General features: G+C 46.6%; 1 protein-coding gene across 2 annotated transcripts in view; it reads left to right on the forward strand.

Annotated features, from left to right (window-relative positions):
* The window catches only part of SRP68 (signal recognition particle 68), a 44,368-nt gene extending 30,960 nt beyond the window's left edge, over nucleotides 1-13,408 (forward strand). For both annotated transcript variants that reach the window (XM_003417249.4, XM_064270714.1), the window contains 8 exons: nucleotides 5,195-5,293; nucleotides 6,362-6,426; nucleotides 7,591-7,747; nucleotides 8,284-8,378; nucleotides 9,256-9,385; nucleotides 10,949-11,024; nucleotides 11,744-11,796; nucleotides 12,276-13,408. In XM_003417249.4, the coding sequence (XP_003417297.1) occupies nucleotides 5,195-5,293; nucleotides 6,362-6,426; nucleotides 7,591-7,747; nucleotides 8,284-8,378; nucleotides 9,256-9,385; nucleotides 10,949-11,024; nucleotides 11,744-11,796; nucleotides 12,276-12,503 (903 nt within the window). In that variant the 3' untranslated portion in view covers nucleotides 12,504-13,408. The remainder of the gene's footprint in view (nucleotides 1-5,194; nucleotides 5,294-6,361; nucleotides 6,427-7,590; nucleotides 7,748-8,283; nucleotides 8,379-9,255; nucleotides 9,386-10,948; nucleotides 11,025-11,743; nucleotides 11,797-12,275) is intronic.
* The last annotated feature ends 3,599 nt before the right edge of the window (nucleotides 13,409-17,007 follow it).

The raw sequence follows: 17,007 nt of genomic DNA on the forward strand, positions 1-17,007 counted from the left end.
CATAAAGAAAAACCCTCAGAGCGGGACCAGTAAGCAATATCATGATAAATGGAGAAAAGATTGAAGTTGCCAAGGATTTCATTTTACTTGGATCCACACTCAACGCCCATGGAATCAGTAGTCAAGAAATCAAACGACCTTTTGCACTGGACAGATCTGCTGCAGGAGAGCTCTTTAAAATCTTAAGGAGCAAAGATGTCACTTTGAAGACTAAGATGGGCCTGACCCAAGCCATGATATTTTTAATCACAGCATATGCATGCGAAAACTGGACAATGAATAAGGAAAACCAAAGAAGAATTGATGCCTTTGAATTGTGGTGTTGGTGAAGAATGTCGAATATACCATGGACTGCCAGGACAACGAACAAGTCTGTCTTGGAAGAATTACAGCCAGAATGCTCCTTGGAAGTGAGGATGGTGAGACTTCACCTCACATACTTTGGACATATTATCAGGAGGTCCCAGCCCCTGGTGAAGGACACATTGCTTGGTAAGGTAGAGGGTCAGTGAAAAAGAGGAAGACTCTCAATGAGATAGATTGACACAGTGGCTCCAACAATGGGTTCAAACATAGCAAGGATTGTGAAGACGGTGCAGGACCAGGCCATGTGTTGTTCTGTTGTACGTAGGGTTGTTATGAGTTGGAACCGACTTGACAGCAGCTAACAACAATTTAACCTAGCTGGTATTGGTATTTGCCACCCTCTAGGAACTGGAATGCAAGAATTTGGTAGCCGCAGCTTAATTGGTTGCTTTTAGAGGTTTTATGGTCTTTAATTTACTGAAAAGCAAGGAAGGAAGAAATAATTCAGGGAGATAAAATATTAGACTGGAAATACTTGAGCTGAGAATTAATCAGCCGCCAAAATCCAGTTATAAAATCCTTGGTCTCATTAGCGAAGCTCTACGTCTTCACACCCTTAATATTGTCTTACTTTGTACTTTATTTCTATTTTGCTTAATACTTGATCACACTTGAATTGTCACTGGGGTTGCATTGGGAGAACACTCTGGGCAGCAGTTTTGGGGAAAGGGCAGGTTTAAAATGTCTGCAGATTCTTATCTTCAAGTTATGGTCAGTGTTTGAGTAGAAGGAAGACCTTTATCCTTTTATTTAAAAAAAAAATCAGTTCTCAAGTAAGAGGTTTGTATCCTTTACCAGGTTCCCGTGTGCTTTTTCCTAGACTTCAGTGGGCCTGGGGGAGGTTTTGTTCGGTTCCCCAGTTCTCCTATGGGTGTGGTGGAGAATGTGGTCAGACTTGCCTTGTATGTCTCTTATTCATGCCACCACTTTCCAGAAATTTCTGTAGATTAATGAAAATCATATGGGAACCTAATAATTTTAGTAGCAGCCTATTTTGCCCTGGACCATTCAGCTTTGAGCCATGTCTTGAGGAGATAGCCCGGAGCCATAGGGAAGCACATCCTGGAATGTTTGGAGTTTTATAAAAATGGATCTAGAATCTGTTTATTAGGACTAATAAGTAGCACATTACCTCTGGGTTTGAGATTTTTGTGCGTCATAGACACAGCTGAGAAAACAGTCTTATGTGGCGAGTTTACCACTTGTGTTTAGGAGCACCTTCTTTTTGGTTCTGTGGCCAACTGGGAAATACAGATGGTGAGAAGTCTCTAATATTGAAAGGTGTTTCATGTTCCATTGGCCTTTCCAGAATTGTCTTGACCTCAAAGATAAGTTTATGGACTAAAAGTGTAACTAGTGAAATATTCCTAAGGAAGGTGGGGCCTCCTCTTTGAAAACCATTTTGCCCTGCCCAGGGAGAGGCATCTGCACTTCTCTCCAGAGATTAGCAGTCCGTGAGTCACTGTGCAGTGTGGGTGTCATGAGAAAAATACAGCTGACTTAAATCTTACTCTTGTTGCCAGATTAGGGTCCGTGCCTTGGAGCAGTGGAGCCAGTGAAATGTACTCCAAGTCAGAAAGCGTGAGAAAGTTTATCTGGGAGATGTACACCACTGGGGACCCGACAGTAATACAGACTGTCTCTCTGGAGTCCCAAAAAGCAGTTTTACATTAGACTTACATAGAATTTTTACAAGGGTTAGTTAGAAGTGTCTTTATAGCCCCCAGATGGCATAGCCAGAGAAGTTATTTATTACAAGATAGTGACAAGAGACTCTTTTTCAGACTAAAGAGATAGTGCTGGACATCTCTTTATCAGGCTAAAGATATACATATCAGACCATTTCCCTGTGGGTCACAGGTGGTCAGAACAAAACAAAGTTATTAGCATTAGATCAAAACAAAGAACAAAGTTATTTGCATCAGATCAACACAAAGTCATTAACAAAGGTATGTGGAAAGGAGAAGGCAGGGAGAAGGAGAAAAACTTACAGTTCATCATGGCGTTAGTTATGTCAAGCTCTCATGCTGGAGAGTATTAGGGTCACACCCTTCAGGTATGCTTTTCCTCCACTGTTCAGACTTCTGTAAAATTCCCAGTAGAGCTTAGAATTGTTTGGAACCTGTGGCCAGGTTTGCTGTGTTCAGCACCTGAAGCAGAGGTGTACTTATTCAAAGGGAGGAAGGCTGATACATGGCAGGAAAGAGGGTGAGCATGTTAGCATCTTTTAAATTTCCTTATTTGAGCTATGCTCTACAGGAAAGGAGACAGATCTTTGTCCATTTCTGACTTACCAACCCACCGTTGATTGGACTACTGAACCCCACACATTGTAAAAAGAGTGTTGTTGACATATTGGTTGGGTTGCAGGCTATCAAAACCGACACAGCGGCTCATCCTGCCTGCAAGTGATGCGGCTTACGTGTGAGTGTGTGGTTGGTTGGTTTCTTAAACAGCGCCCACCAGGCCACTTGCATGTCTCACCTACTTGTTAAGCTACTGAATGGCTGCACCAGTCCATGGGATTCATACTTTGAGAAATTTGCCCAGTGTGTTTGAGTAAATGATTATAAAGACTCTTACTGACTGGAGGTGCTTAACAATTGCTTTTCATTAAGTGTATTTCTCTAGAGCTGCACTGTTCAATACAGTAGCCACTTGACATATATGGCTATTTAAGTTTAAACTACAATGTCAAGTGATGGAGTTGATAGGAGTTTTTTGGCTGGGAGTCTTTAAAGATTGTGAATTTAATAGAGATTGATATGTGTAAAATCAGTTTTTCCCTTAAAAATCACACTGCAAAAGAATATTTAATGGCATGGAAAATACTCAGGAAATTGTTAAACAGATTATAACATAGCATGCCAGGTGTGATTCCTTTTCTGATAAAAATGTATGTATGTATGTATGCATTAATATTAAAAAAGTCAAGTGCTCAGCCAGGCATGGCTGTTGAGTGCGCGGTAGCACCGTGCAGATAGGGAACATTTTCATCAGTGCAGCAGCTTTGTGGGACAGCTGGTGGTTCCGTGAGTTCAGGTGGCTCCCTAATAGCACTAATAGATTTCTGGAGTGTATAAGTTATCTAGTGCTGCTGTAACAGAAATACTGCAAGCGGATGGCGTTTTCAAAGAAAATTTTATTCTCTCAGAGTTTAGGAGGCTCGAAGTCCAATTCAAGAGTGCCAGCTTCAGCGAAAGGCTTTCACATTCTGTCAGCTCTGGGCGAGGGTCCTTGTCATCAATCTTCCCCTGGTCTATGACCTTCTCAGCACAGGAACCCTGGTCCAAAAGACCGACAGTTCTCTTGCTCTTGTTTCTTGGTAGTATGAGGTCCCCCTGTCTCTCTGCTCCCTTCTCTCTTAAGAGATTGACTTAAGACACAACATAATCTTGTAGATTGAGTCTGCCCTATTAACATAACTGCCTGTAATCCTGCCTCATTAACTCATAGCGGTAGAATTTACCACACAAGGAAAATCACATCAGATCACAAAATGGTGGACAACCACACAATACTGGGAATCATAGCCTAGCCAAATTGACACACATTTTTGGGGGACATAATTCAATCCAAAACATAGATTGACTGTGCCCCTGGTTTATTCCTCAGGTAGTAAACAATGGGAAAGTCAAGTAGCTTCTAAGTAGAAGAGTATGCCTGGTTTATATTGCGTTCTTTACAAGAGAAAAAAAAAAATTTTTTTTTCACAATGGAAACTAGGAAAAACTTAAGAGTTCTTAAGAGAAGGGAAGTTTGTCTTAAAACCCTACCCAACCATCTCTTACAGGAGTGGTCAGTGCTGGATTTTCTTCTGAGCTTTCTTACAGGTCAATTTAATGTCAAGAGGTTTTTTTTTTTTTTCCTCCCCCAGATTGGATGTTACTTTCTGTGGGAAGTCAAATATAGTGATGGAATGTTGGCACTTTGATTTCCTAGTGGGTCTGCCAGTAACACCAGTTCCCCTCCTTTACCTCCTTTTGTCCGTTCCCACCTGCTTGGCCAGATTCTTCAGGATGCTAATGTGGTTTGGCAGGTATTCAGGTAATGAATCACGTTTTCACTTACCCAGCAGCCTAGCAGAGGGGCGACGCCCTGTACTTGTGCGGAGACTGTCACCTCATGCTTATCATCCTGCTTCTGCGCTAAAAAAAACCCCTCAGAGTGGCCGGATGGAATATCTGAGTGCAGAAGGTCTGGTGAAGGGAACTGAGTGTGGTGTATTATATCAGAGGGAATGTAATTCTGATCGGGTGCTAGTTAGAAGTGTTCATTATCACTTGCCTGGACCTTGGAGAAATTCAGAATCTGCAAGTCTTTTGAATTAACATTTGTCAAGGGTAATTCTGCTGACATAAGTAGAGATTAAGACAGTTCCAGAGGGAAACAGGGAAAGGAGCTTCCAGTGTGCTATACTTCTGTGTGAAGAAGCTGTATTCCAAGTCTAGTCTGGAAGAGTCCCTCTAGGGGTGCCCGATGATGGTCTTGGTTGGAGATGGAAACCTTGGAGGAAAGTACTAGAAAGTTCTAAATGCTCTGTTGGTAGGCAGATAAAGTTTAAATCAGTTATACAGATAGCTCTTTCAGTATGTTCACTTTTTGAAAAATAAAATTCCCATCCCATACAAATAGTGAATAAGACGGTAAGAGAACCTTCGGTGGTAGAGAGTAGGAACTGTTGAAATGATCTCTGATGTGGGACTTTTTTTTAAGTTAGATGTGTATGTGGAGGGGATGGGAATCAAAGCTCTCTTGTCCCTCTTCCTGTCAGAATACCGTGGCTTAGTCAAAAGACAGTCTTTTTCTCCCTCTTGCCTCTGTTCAGGCTGAGAGCGAAGAGACGAAGGAGCGGCTGTTCGAGTCCATGCTCAGCGAGTGCCGGGACGCCATCCAGGCTGTTCGAGAGGAGCTCGAGCCAGATCAGGTAGGACAGTCGGCTGAGTATTCCAGGCTGGGATCCCCCTTCATCTGTGTGTCCTGTTCTTGGGTGAGGTCCCAGTGGTGAGTGCATTTACTGTCTCAGTTTTTTCTGAGCTGCGGGGGTCAGCTGCCCATCTCAGCAAAGCCCCTGGGTTCAGTCAGACTGAGAAATTCTTTTCCCTTTACCCTGTTCCTCCGAATAGTTTCATACATTACCTGTTAGGCCTGGGGTCTTAAATTCATATCCCCACAAACTCAGTGGCTTGAAACACAAATTTATTATTTCACAGTTCTGGAGATCAGAGTTTATAATGGGTCTGAGGGCTGTACTCCTTATGGAAGGTCTAGGGGAGCCTAGGGGAGAATTCGTTCCCAGTGTTCCAAAGAAAGCCTTTTCCAGCTTCTAGAGGCTGCCTGCGTTCCTTGGCTCGTGGCCCCTTTCCGCAACTTCTAAGCCAATCGTGTAGCATCATCTTTCCTCTCTGACCTCTGCGTCAGTCCCTGCATCTTCTTTCTAACTCTGACCCTCCCACCTCACTCTTTCACTTATGAGGACCCTTGTGATTACACTGGGCCCATAGGATAATCCGGGATAATCTCTTCATCTCAAGATCCTTGAGTAATACCACTTGCAAAGTTTCTTTTACCATGTGAGGTAACATTCACAAGTTCCAGAGATAAGAATGTGTGTACCTGGGGGGCGCGGGCATTATTTAGCTGATGACAAAAGGCAAAAGCTACCAGCACAAGGGGTAGGATTAAGATCTAAGCACAGACCTTAAAATGAAGTGGTGGACTGTGGCATCTCTGACTTGAATGCTTTGGGACTGGACACTGGCAGCACTATACAGGAAGCCTTAACTGGCCACTGCCGCTAACCTTCTTACTCAGCGGCAGCAGAGTGGCCCTGTCGTTCTATAACATGTCAAGTAGATGTTTAATATTTGAGGACCCCAGCCTCACCCGGGTCTTGCCTGTATCCAGGGCATTTGAGGGACCATGCCACTGAGTGTGGTGGTAGCGCCAGAGATCAGGCCAGCTGATTTATCTTTACCTTTTTCACTTTCTACAGAAACAGAGAGATTACACTGTTGAAGGGGAGTCGGGGAAGGTGTCTAATCTGCAGTACCTGCATAGGTAAGGGTTGTTTTTATTATTTTACTTTTTAACGTGTAATATCTCATTGAAACAAAAGCATATATAAAATATCATTTTAACGATAATTTCTTAGTACATAATGAATAATAATAGTGCGTGTGTGTACATGTATCTGGTTTTCTGTTTGCATGGTCTTTTTCTGGACTCTGTTCTATTGATTTCTTTGTACTTGTGCCAATACAATTCATTACTGTAACTTTTCAGTAAGCCTCGATAGCAGGTAGAGCAAGCTCCCTTATCAGATTTTTCCTTAGGTATATCTTGACCTATCTTGTCCAAATTTGCTTCCTCCTGCTCATTCTAAAATCACTCCGTCAAGTTTCATTTAAAAAAAAAAAACCCGGGATCATTTTGTTTCACAGAAGAAAGGAGGAAGAGTAACATTTTTTGGAACTTATTGGAGAGAACCAAGATTGTTACTTGAGAAAATTCCGCTTCTCATCAGATTCTCTTCTCCATGTGGCCTTGAAATTTTAATCTTAGTGGCAGCTTGTAACTTCTATATAGTGAACCTGCCAGTATCTTCAGTCTTTCCCCTGCCCCCTCCTTTTTTTTAGGAATAAAGGAAAACACCCTTCCTTAACCTTAATCTCCATTCTTGTGGCATTTGGTATTACGTGAATGTCAGATTGGCTGCCTGATGGCTCAGATGCATAGAATGCTGGTCAAGAATGGACCTTCAGCGTTCTCTATTTCAGCAACCCAGTGAGAAAGCTGAGATTCCAGGAGGGTGAAGGATGATGGTTGTAGATAACGGCCACAGAGTGCCAGAGTCAGGAGTCCAGTCCTCTTTCCTAACATTGAAAAGACTCCGACAGCTCCAGTAAGGCCCAGGAAGTTCACGTTTTGAAGCCTCTTGTCTTGCATCCGTTCTTCCACTTTTGAATCTAGATAATATCAGGATCTTGGAGTTTATATAGGATCGGGAGGTCAGCTTTGGGATAAATTCATGAATCTGGAACCTGAGTAGGAGAAGGCTAGGAGGTCAGTGTTTAGAACTTGAGGTTCACTTATTCCACCTGTGTTCATTATGGAACCTCAACACCACACTTCCCCAGATCAGTCCCCACTTTTAGTCCAGTGCTCTCCCCAGAGTGTCATCTTCCCTGAGCATAACCCAAGCTGACATATGGTGCTTTTCAGCTACCTGACTTACATCAAGCTGTCGACAGCAATCAAGCGGAATGAGAACATGGCCAAAGGGCTGCAGAAGGCCCTGCTGCAGCAGCAGCCGGAGGACGACAGCAAGCGTCCCCCCCGGCCCCAGGACCTGATCCGACTCTATGACATCATTCTACAGGTGACCCTGGAGGAAGGGCTATAACAGCCAGCACTATGCTGAGCAGTCTGAGCCCAGATGTTTCACATCTGTAGATGCGTAGATACTAGCAAATCTGCAGATATTTACTGAGCATGTCTCCTGCATCGGATACTCTTCTGGATGCTCTGAAGCCTCCTGAGGCCTGAGTTTCCAGTCTCGGCCCTCGGGAAGTTTGTCGGTTGGTAAGATTTGTGAGTCATCCACACAAACAAGGCATCTGTATAAATGCCAAGAGAGTGGGCCACTCTGCAATAGAAGTCTAGAGCCAGGAGCGATCCCTTCTAGCTGAGATGGTCTAAGAAGTCCTTGAAGGAGGAGAGATGTGAGCTGAGTGTTAAGAGGATCAGAGAGGAACAGGTGACACCAGATGGGGCTGCTGCCATATCTGCCTTCAAGGACGTTACCATTACTTCAAGCCTAGGCTCGCTCTTTTGCCCTTGTCTGTTCTTAAAAGGTCTTCTGCCAGAAACTCAGTTTGAGGCTTTCACAGATTTTTTGTTGCATCTGTTGTACAGAATCTGGTGGAATTGCTCCAGCTTCCTGGCTTAGGGGAGGATAGAGCCTTCCATAAAGAGATAGGCCTGAAGACCCTGGTGTACAAGGCTTACAGGTAAGGTCCTGTGGGAAGGGTAGTGGTTCTATGGGCTTTGGGAGCATGTCTCATACCCGGGGAGACTGGGCTGTCTGTCCTTGACGAGATGGTTAACTTGCCTGGGATCTGAGAACAGTTCAGCCCAGCCACTGAAGATTGTGGCTGGTAACTTCCAGTGTAATAGGATGTGGGGAGTCAGAGAGCACACACCTCAAACTTGTCTTCTCCCTCCTCTCATTCCTCCTTCCTTCCCGTGGAAAACCGACGGGTGTTGTTTGTAACTTGGAAGGAGGCGTTGCAGCAAGATGGGGGTTAGAATGGCAGAATAGAGCACTGCGCACTCTCCCCTTCCTTTTCTGGCCCTCGCACCCCAGCGCTGTCTGGCTCTCCAGGGACCCTCTGTCCCACTCCCATCGCCCTTTCTCCTCCTGGCTCCCATGGGCCCTTCTGAGCTGTGAAGGCCCAGCAGCACTCCCGGCTGTAGATCCCAGGAAATAATCTCAGTTAGGAGGAGGCTTCTGTCAGTTTTGTCTTTGAAAAAGCAAAGAAGAGAGGTGAATGATGTATGGCTGTGTGGGTGGTGGAGGGTGGGACTTACATGTCAACCAGGCAGTGTTCCTCCCACCGTGCTCCTTTTGGGAACTGACTTCTTTACAGAGTCTTAGTACATAAGGTACAGGGTGTCATTGTGGCCTTGCACTGTTGTCCGTGATGGCCTGGGCAGAGTTGCAGGTTGGCCTTGCCAACCTGAACATTTAGAATATAGGGGGCTTCCCATGCAGTGGTCCTCAGATTAAGAAACCTGTTTCCAAAGTTAGTCTAGACTGTGCTGAACGCCTTGATCTGGAGTGATTGTCACTTCAGGGTACTACGGCTCTCTTCCCTGTCCCCTCAGGTGTTTCTTCATCGCACATTCCTACGTGTTGGTGAAGAAGTGGAGCGAAGCCCTTGTCCTGTACGACAGAGTCCTGAAATATGCAAATGAAGTCAACTCTGATGCTGAGGCCTCCAAGAACAGCCTAAAGGTGAGATGTTGGCCTCTCTTTGTTCCCAAAGCCCTGAGAAGCTGTGCAGAGAGGCTCTGTAGGGACTGAGAGGGTAGAAGCACCGAGGAAACCTTCCTGCGCAAAGTGTGTCCAGCATCACTGGGAGCTAACCAGAAATGCAGGCTCTCAGGCCCCACTCTAGACATGCTGGGTCAGAATCTGCATTTTAACAAGATCCCTAGGGGATCCAGGTGCACGTTAAAGTTGAAGAAGCATTGCTCTGAAGTACAGCCATGGCAAAGACTCCCTGGTTTGGTTTATTTTACTGACTGTCGAACGACAACTAGCTTTTTAAGCTTGTGAACTATTGCAGTGACGTTGAGATTATTAAAAAATATATGTGTATTTTACAAATAGAGACTGTTTAGGAAAATGAACTCGTTACAGGCCAGGGAGAGCAGCTGCCGGGGACACAGCTCTTGTTGCCCTGAGGAGCAATAGGCTCCATGGGAATGAAGTGTAAACCTGGCTGTGCCTTCAGGGAACAGTGGGGAGACTTGGATGTGGGAACCCATCTCCGAATACAAAGGAAGTACCAGAGGCCATGAGCAAGGGCAGGAAGATAGGAATAGATGGGTGTGGGCAAAAGGGAGACCCATGTCGGCATTATCACAACCCGACCCATCACGGTGAAGTCAATTCCAACTTGTAGCAACCCTAGAGGACAGTGTAGAACGGCCCCATAGGGTTTCCAAGGCTGTAATTTCTGCGGAAGTGGACTGCCGCATCTTTCTCCCGCAGAGTGGTTGGCGAGCTCAAACTGCCGACCTTTCAGTTATCAGCCGAGCACTTAACCACTGCACCACCAGGACTTCTTAGCATCATCACAGTGGGATGTAATTTTGGGATGCGGTGCCACACCAAACCAGTGGGGATCCTTCGTCTTAAGAGAGAATAAAGCAGTGTTTTACGAATACCCCTCTGACGCGGTGTGTCCCAGAATGGAGGCGCTGATTTTGTAGCGTCCAGACCTCGTCAGATCATTCCTGTTATTACCAAGTTAGAGGCTGAGGCCAAAGCATGGCTTCGCCCTGGTAGAAGCAGCAGGGGATTGTGGTGATGAAGCGCTTAGGCCCTTGAGCCAGTTCTGCCTGGATCTGAGTCCCAGCGCTGCTGCTCCTAGGTGTGTGACTGAGCAACTCGCTTCACCTCTCTTGGCTTCAGTTTCCTCATCTGTGAAATGGGTGTACAAACTACCTCAGGGGTGTTGTGAAGACTAAATTAGTAATTATGTAAGTGGCTTAGAACAGTGCCTAACACATAATACACATTTAGTAATGGTAAAGTTGTTTATTAGTATTTATAAATTTATTAGTTAAAAAGTCATCCTAATGACTACTCTTTCCAGGCGTTATTACATCAGCCTTGGCAGAGCCTGTCATGTTTGAAACAGGCTAGTTTTTTGTTTTTTAATAGGAAGAATTGTTTGTTTAATCTCAAATCCTCTGAACACCAGTGGGCTCTCTCAGCTAAATGGGGTTCATTTGCTGCGCTCTCCTGCCTGGCCCGGGGCGGGAGTGCATGTTTTCTGAATTCTTTCAGGACCTGCCGGATGTGCAAGAGCTCATTGCTCAGGTGAGGTCGGAAAAGTGCTCTCTGCAGGCGGCGGCCATCCTCGGTAAGTCTCGGCCTGCTCACACAGCGTGTGTGCCCCGATAGCCTTCCTCGCGCTGCTCTTGTCTCCCGCACACTTCACTACAGTTTGAAGACCGGAAGGGCTTGTTTGGTTCATCTTTGTTTATTGATTGGTCTTGTGTCCTGCAACCTTGCTGAGCTCTTTTCTTAGTTTTAACAGTTTTTTAGTAGATTTCTTAGGATTTTTCTTATATAGAATCATGTTATCTGTGAATATAGTTTTGCTTCTTTTCTGGTTTCAATGCCTTTTATTTCTTTTTCTTGCCTAATTGCCCTGAATAGAACCTTCAGTACAATGTTGAATAGAAGTGGCAAGAACAGACATCCACGCATTGTTCTTGATCTTTAAGATTTTTATTTTTGGTTAATCTGTAAGATTTTTATTTTTTCCCACCTTCTGCCCCATTAAGCATTAAATCGAACTATGTAGAAGGATTTAGAGAAACACTCTTATACCGTCCTTTTTCCTAATATCACCTTCTGTACAACTGAGTTAGCTGTGGTGGACGGCAGCACTGCTTCTGGGACTTATTGGCTGTTATCTGCACCACTTGGAGCAGAATCGGGACCCAGAAGGGAGAGAGCTAACTTCCCCGCGTGCTGCTGCCTTTACTCTTGGAATTTAGAACCCTGAGTTGTCACCCATTTGGGACTGCGGGGTGTTAAGTCCCTGTTCTTACTGAATCCCTGTGAAACTTTCAGATACAAGTGACTCCCACCAGACAGAGACGTCCTCCCAAGTCAAGGACAATAAGGTGAGTCTGAGCTGTGGCTTCTGGGGGATGAAGGGCAGGATTAGTAACTCACTAGGGATGTACTCTGCCTTTGTAGAATAGAGGAGCCTTGATTTCTAAGGAAACACCCTGCTCTCCTCCCTTCTCTTAAAGTTCTGGAAACTGCCCGTCTGAAGTTAGTTACATGTCTAGATTGCTCCAAAATAGGAAGGTGGAAGGCTCTGTTGCTGTGCAGAGTAGCACCCACAGTTAGGAGCTCTGACTTGGATGTCCAACAGACCTGTGCTTTAATCCCTGCCCACCCCCCTCAGCACCTCTAAGTGTCAGTGGCTCTGATCTAGAAAGTGGGGGCGTGATGACACCTCCTCATAGGGGTTGGTGAGGATAGAATGAGATGAGGCATGAGAAGCACTGGACTAGGGGTTCAGCACACAGTCAGTGTTCCACAGCTGATCTTCAGTGCTGAACGCCCAGACTCCTCCCTTTGGTTTGCCTTCCAGCCTCTGGTTGAACGGTTTGAGACATTCTGCCTGGACCCTTCTCTCGTCACCAAGCAAGCCAACCTTGTGCACTTCCCGCCGGGATTCCAGCCCATCCCTTGCAAGCCTCTGTTTTTTGACCTGGCCCTCAACCATGTGGCTTTCCCACCCCTTGAGGACAAGTTGGAGCAGAAGACCAAGAGTGGCCTCACTGGATATATCAAGGGCATCTTTGGTTTCAGGAGCTAACCAGGCTCTTCCTTGGGGGCGGGGGGAGAGCCTGACTTTTAATCTGTGTTGTGAGGAAATCCCAGCAAGTTCCATGATATTAAATCCAGGTCCGCATTGGCCCAGGGCGGGAGCTTGACGTCCTCAGCCCTGTGTTCTACATCTCGTGTGTTTGTGCACTTGCATCCTTACCCCTGTGCAGGAGGGCGCCTTCCTGTAAATGTGTGCAGGTTCACTCTGTCTCCCGCACCACCTGGGGAGGGTCACTGCCATCTGATCCCGTGTGAGCCGTGACTCCCTTTGGTCAGTAACACATTCAGGGGGAGTCCACACCATCTCCAGTGGGCCCTGAAGCTGTGCTTCATCGGTACCGTGGATTTGACATTGGCTTGTCCTTGCTGTGGGCCAGCTGGCGAGCACCAGCACCCTGGAGGAGTTTGTCTGTAGCCATGAGCATTGGCCCGTCTCTCCAGAATTACAGCCGGCCTTACTCCCCTTCACCTCCCAGGGAAAGAAGAGAAGAGAGCTCTATTTTTAAAAGAACTATGTTGCACTCAGAAATGATTAAACCAAATCTTATATTAAAAGGCAAAGATGATGGAGACTCTGTCCAGTTTACATGACCTCACCCCATCTCCAGCCCCAGTCCTCTCCTGGGGTGCTGTGTGTGACCCTGTGGGGTCAAGCTTATCCAGCTTCCAGGCAGTCAGGTTATTGCTGAGGCCAGGTAAGGCTGTGTTAGAGGCACTGTTTTTACAGAGAGTTCCCAATCTAATTTTTAGATGCCATTATATTTTAAACAATCTCCTTCCATATTCTTTTATTTTTTTTCCTGAGTCATTCTTTTTTATTTCCTTTATATCATCAACAATAGAAGTGACAAAAGCAATGTAAGAAAGCAAGGAATAAAAGTGATTTAAACTTGAGACGTCCGTGAAACCTCTGAATCCCTCTGAAAACCAAAACCCACCACGGGACATGGCAGTTTAGACGTGGTTCACACGTCAGGCAGACCCAAGTGTCTGGAAGGAGGTGGTTGGATGGCTAAAGATCTGCAGATATTATTCCAAAATGGAAACCCAGTGTGGGCAAGACAGGGCCTCTTGTTTTCTGAGTACGTCGCACAAAGGGCTTGCCAGAGTTAGAAAAGGACGGTGGGACTACAAACTTGACTTTTTTGTTATGATCGTAGATAGTCAAGGAGCCTTGAGATGCTCAGTGGTGTGATCAGTGTCTTCTCTCCCAAGATCCACTTCGGATCAAAGAGCCTTAGGATCTTGATTTTTTTTTTTTTAATTGAAAGTTTTATCGTCTGTGCCATACAACTGTTATTGTATGCCGTCCAGTCGATTCCTACTCATAGCGACATTGTATGACAGAGTAGAACTGCCCCAAAAGATTTCCGAGGCTGTAACCTTTACAAAAGCAGATCGCCAGGTCGGTCTCTTCTTCCGTGGAATTTGCTGGGTGGGTTTGAACCGCCCACGTCTCGGCTATGATCCATACAATTAGAGGTATTATATTTTTCTTTTTCCCTGAGAAGATACAGCACAGCTCCTGATCTTGGGTTGAGGTCCGGGATTTTGATCCTCAAGACTTGGGTCAGTGTCCTTGATGGACTGAGGGGGCGTGGGGAGGGTTCATTATTTTCCTCCCCTCACCCAGCTTCCCAGTGCATCTGAAGGCAGCAGCACCGGGCTGTGGTTTAAGGTTTCATCTCTCTGCTTCAACCTGTATGCTGACCTCCACCTCCAAGAGCCCCAACTCAGCCTCGGCAGGGCAGCCTGTCAGCATCCGTGCCATTGCCGGGTAGGAAGGGGCTGCAGAAGTGCCTTCAGGACGCCGCTCCTCCTTTTGTCCTCACCTTCCTTGGACAGTGTCCCTCTGTCACTGGCCTTTCTCACTGCCCCTCCGGCCCCTGCTGCTCTTGCTCACCTTAGAGCCCTGGCATGGGAACTCCACAGCCTGAACCAAACCAAACCCACTGCTGTCGAGTCGATTCCGACTCATAGCAACCCTGTGGGACAGAGTAGAACTGCCCCATAGGCTTTCCAAGGCTGTAATTTTTATGGGAGCAAACTGCCACATCCTTCTCCTGTGGAGCACCTGGTGCGTTTGAACAGCCAGCTTTCGGTTAGCAGCAGAGCCTTTAACCACTGCGCCACCAGGATTCCTTATCCTCAGTCTATACAATAGAAATATGGGAGCAGCTCTGTCCCGATCACACCTTCCATTTTAAAATTGCTTAATGCCGTCTGTCCTTCCCAGGTTCACTCTAGAAACTCTCCTTCCTGGTGTCTCTGGTGGTGCCCCGAATAGTACTGGCTGTTGTCAGCTAACGAGGCCCTGACTAGTGGCGTGTGTGACCGTGTTTAGTGTTAAAGCACATATTTACAGAAGGAGACAGACCTGGCAGGGACAAGGTCTCAGAGAACTTGCACACCCCTTCACATAGCATCACTGGACATTAAACAGGCCATGTCATGGGGGACAGAGAGCCAAGAGCAAGGGGCCTGTCCTGCCCTCAGCCCATGAAATGGCTCTCGCCTGCAACGGGAGCAGGCTCAGGGTTAGGCCTGGGCCGCTGCTTGGCTGGCACTCCGCCTCCTGAGAGTTTCACAGATGAGACTCAGAAGCCACACAGCCCTTCCTTCGCACTGCGTGGGAGGTGAAGATGGGCCTTGAGGTTTAACGGATGGAGATGCACTTTGTTTTCACTGGTCCTGTTCTGTTGTTCTGGCTCAGGTCTCTCCTGCAGAATAAACCTGCCCCTGACAGCGGGCCCTGAGCCTGTGAGAGTCTCCTATCTCCCAGGACTGAGAGGAGTGGGAGATGCTCAAGTCAGCCTATATTTTAAAAACATGCCTGAGGTCTGCTGTGAGAATGTTTCTTATTTTCTACCTGTTGGGCGATGGCCTTCATCTGAAGAAACACTAGAGGCTAAAAGCTAACTTTTAGTTAGCAGGTGATGATGCTGAAGGGGAAACCCTGGTGGCGTAGTGGTTAAGTGCTATGGCTGCTAACCAAAGGGTCAGCAGTTCAAATCTGCCCGGCGCTCCTTAGAAACTCTGTGGGGCAGTTCTACTCTGCCCTATGGGGTCACTATGAGTCGGAATTGACGGCACTGGGTTTTTTGTTTTTTAATGCTGAAGGAGTCCCTGGATGGGCCAAACGGTTAACAGACTCGGCTGCTAACCCAAAGGTTGGTTCAAGCCCACTCAGAGGAGCCTCGGAAGAAAGGCCTGGCGAGCGACTTCCGAAAAATCACTGAAAAACCCTGTGGAGCGTGGTTCTGCTCTGACACACGTGGGGTCGTTTGCCATGAGTGGGAATTGACAGAAACTGGTTTTTGGGATAATGCTGAACATCGGATAAAGACACAATTTGACCAAGTTTGTCTGGCTTTAGCCCTGTTGGTTCTGTTTAGAAAAGTGTTAGAATGTCAGGCAGCTGGAGTCTGGGTAGCCCCTCTGGCCGCCCTGTCTCCCTGCTTTTTCATCCTTTCAGATACATTGTTTTGATGTACTGTCTCCTTTCCAGTTTTGTATTAAATCAAGTGAGAATTCCTGGTTTCTCTGTTTGAAATGAAGTGCTGCCTGGCTTGGCTCCCTTCGTCCCCTGGGGGATACCCTGAGGTGACAGCTGAGATGGCAGCACTGTCCCCAGCCCACGGTGACCCTGGCTCATAGCTGGGTCTTTCCTCCCAGGAGCTGGGGCAATGGCCTCACCCCCTCCAGGAGAGGACGCTTGGCTTCGAGGGTGATGTCGACCCTCCTGCTCACTGTCATCGCTGTGACGCTCCTAATTTTTAGCACACTGAACATCATTAGCTACACAAAAAAGCTAAATGATCACAGAATCCTAAAGAGCACGTTGTTGTCTGCAGCCTTGAAACACTTGGAACACTCAGAGGTCTAAGAAAATATCCAAAGATAGCAAAAATATGTGTTGGTTCTATTTTTTTTTTTTGAGACACTTGTTGCTATAGAGGAGATTTAAACCAGATTTACCTGTAAAATGTATCGATCTTCCAAAGCAAAAAGAATAAATTGGGAATGGCCTGCATGCTGACACCACCAGGGGGAAGGACCCAACCTGTTGGTCCGTTGGAGACGTGTGGCGTGGGTGTGGGAGCATCGGGGGGGAGGGGGAGAGGCCATGGTTTCCGATGCTACATGTGACGTGTCCCTGGCCACATGGATCTGCCCTGTCCTAGCGTCATCTGGAGCAGAGTACGGCTTTACAAGTGTGAGCTGGCAGTGTGATTATTTGTACAAGTTAAAGAAAATACTGTCTCAAGCGGCAAACCCTGATGAAACACCTGTGGGAACCTGTGGTCCGGAGTTGCCAGCTCTCCAGGGGCTGTGATGGAAGGCAGGCAGCCTGGGGTTCTTGTTTTCGTTTTGGTTTTGCTTGGTGGGCAGGTTCTGCCCCAGGGACTCCATTAGAGGCGTTGGTGTCGGACCACAGGGAAGTTCTCCAGGCAGTTGGGGGCCTGCTTCGCCTCCCTCAGCCCACCCTTTGC

This window comes from Loxodonta africana, chromosome 18 (assembly GCF_030014295.1).
Source record: "Loxodonta africana isolate mLoxAfr1 chromosome 18, mLoxAfr1.hap2, whole genome shotgun sequence".
Classification (NCBI taxonomy): Eukaryota; Metazoa; Chordata; class Mammalia; order Proboscidea; family Elephantidae; genus Loxodonta; species Loxodonta africana.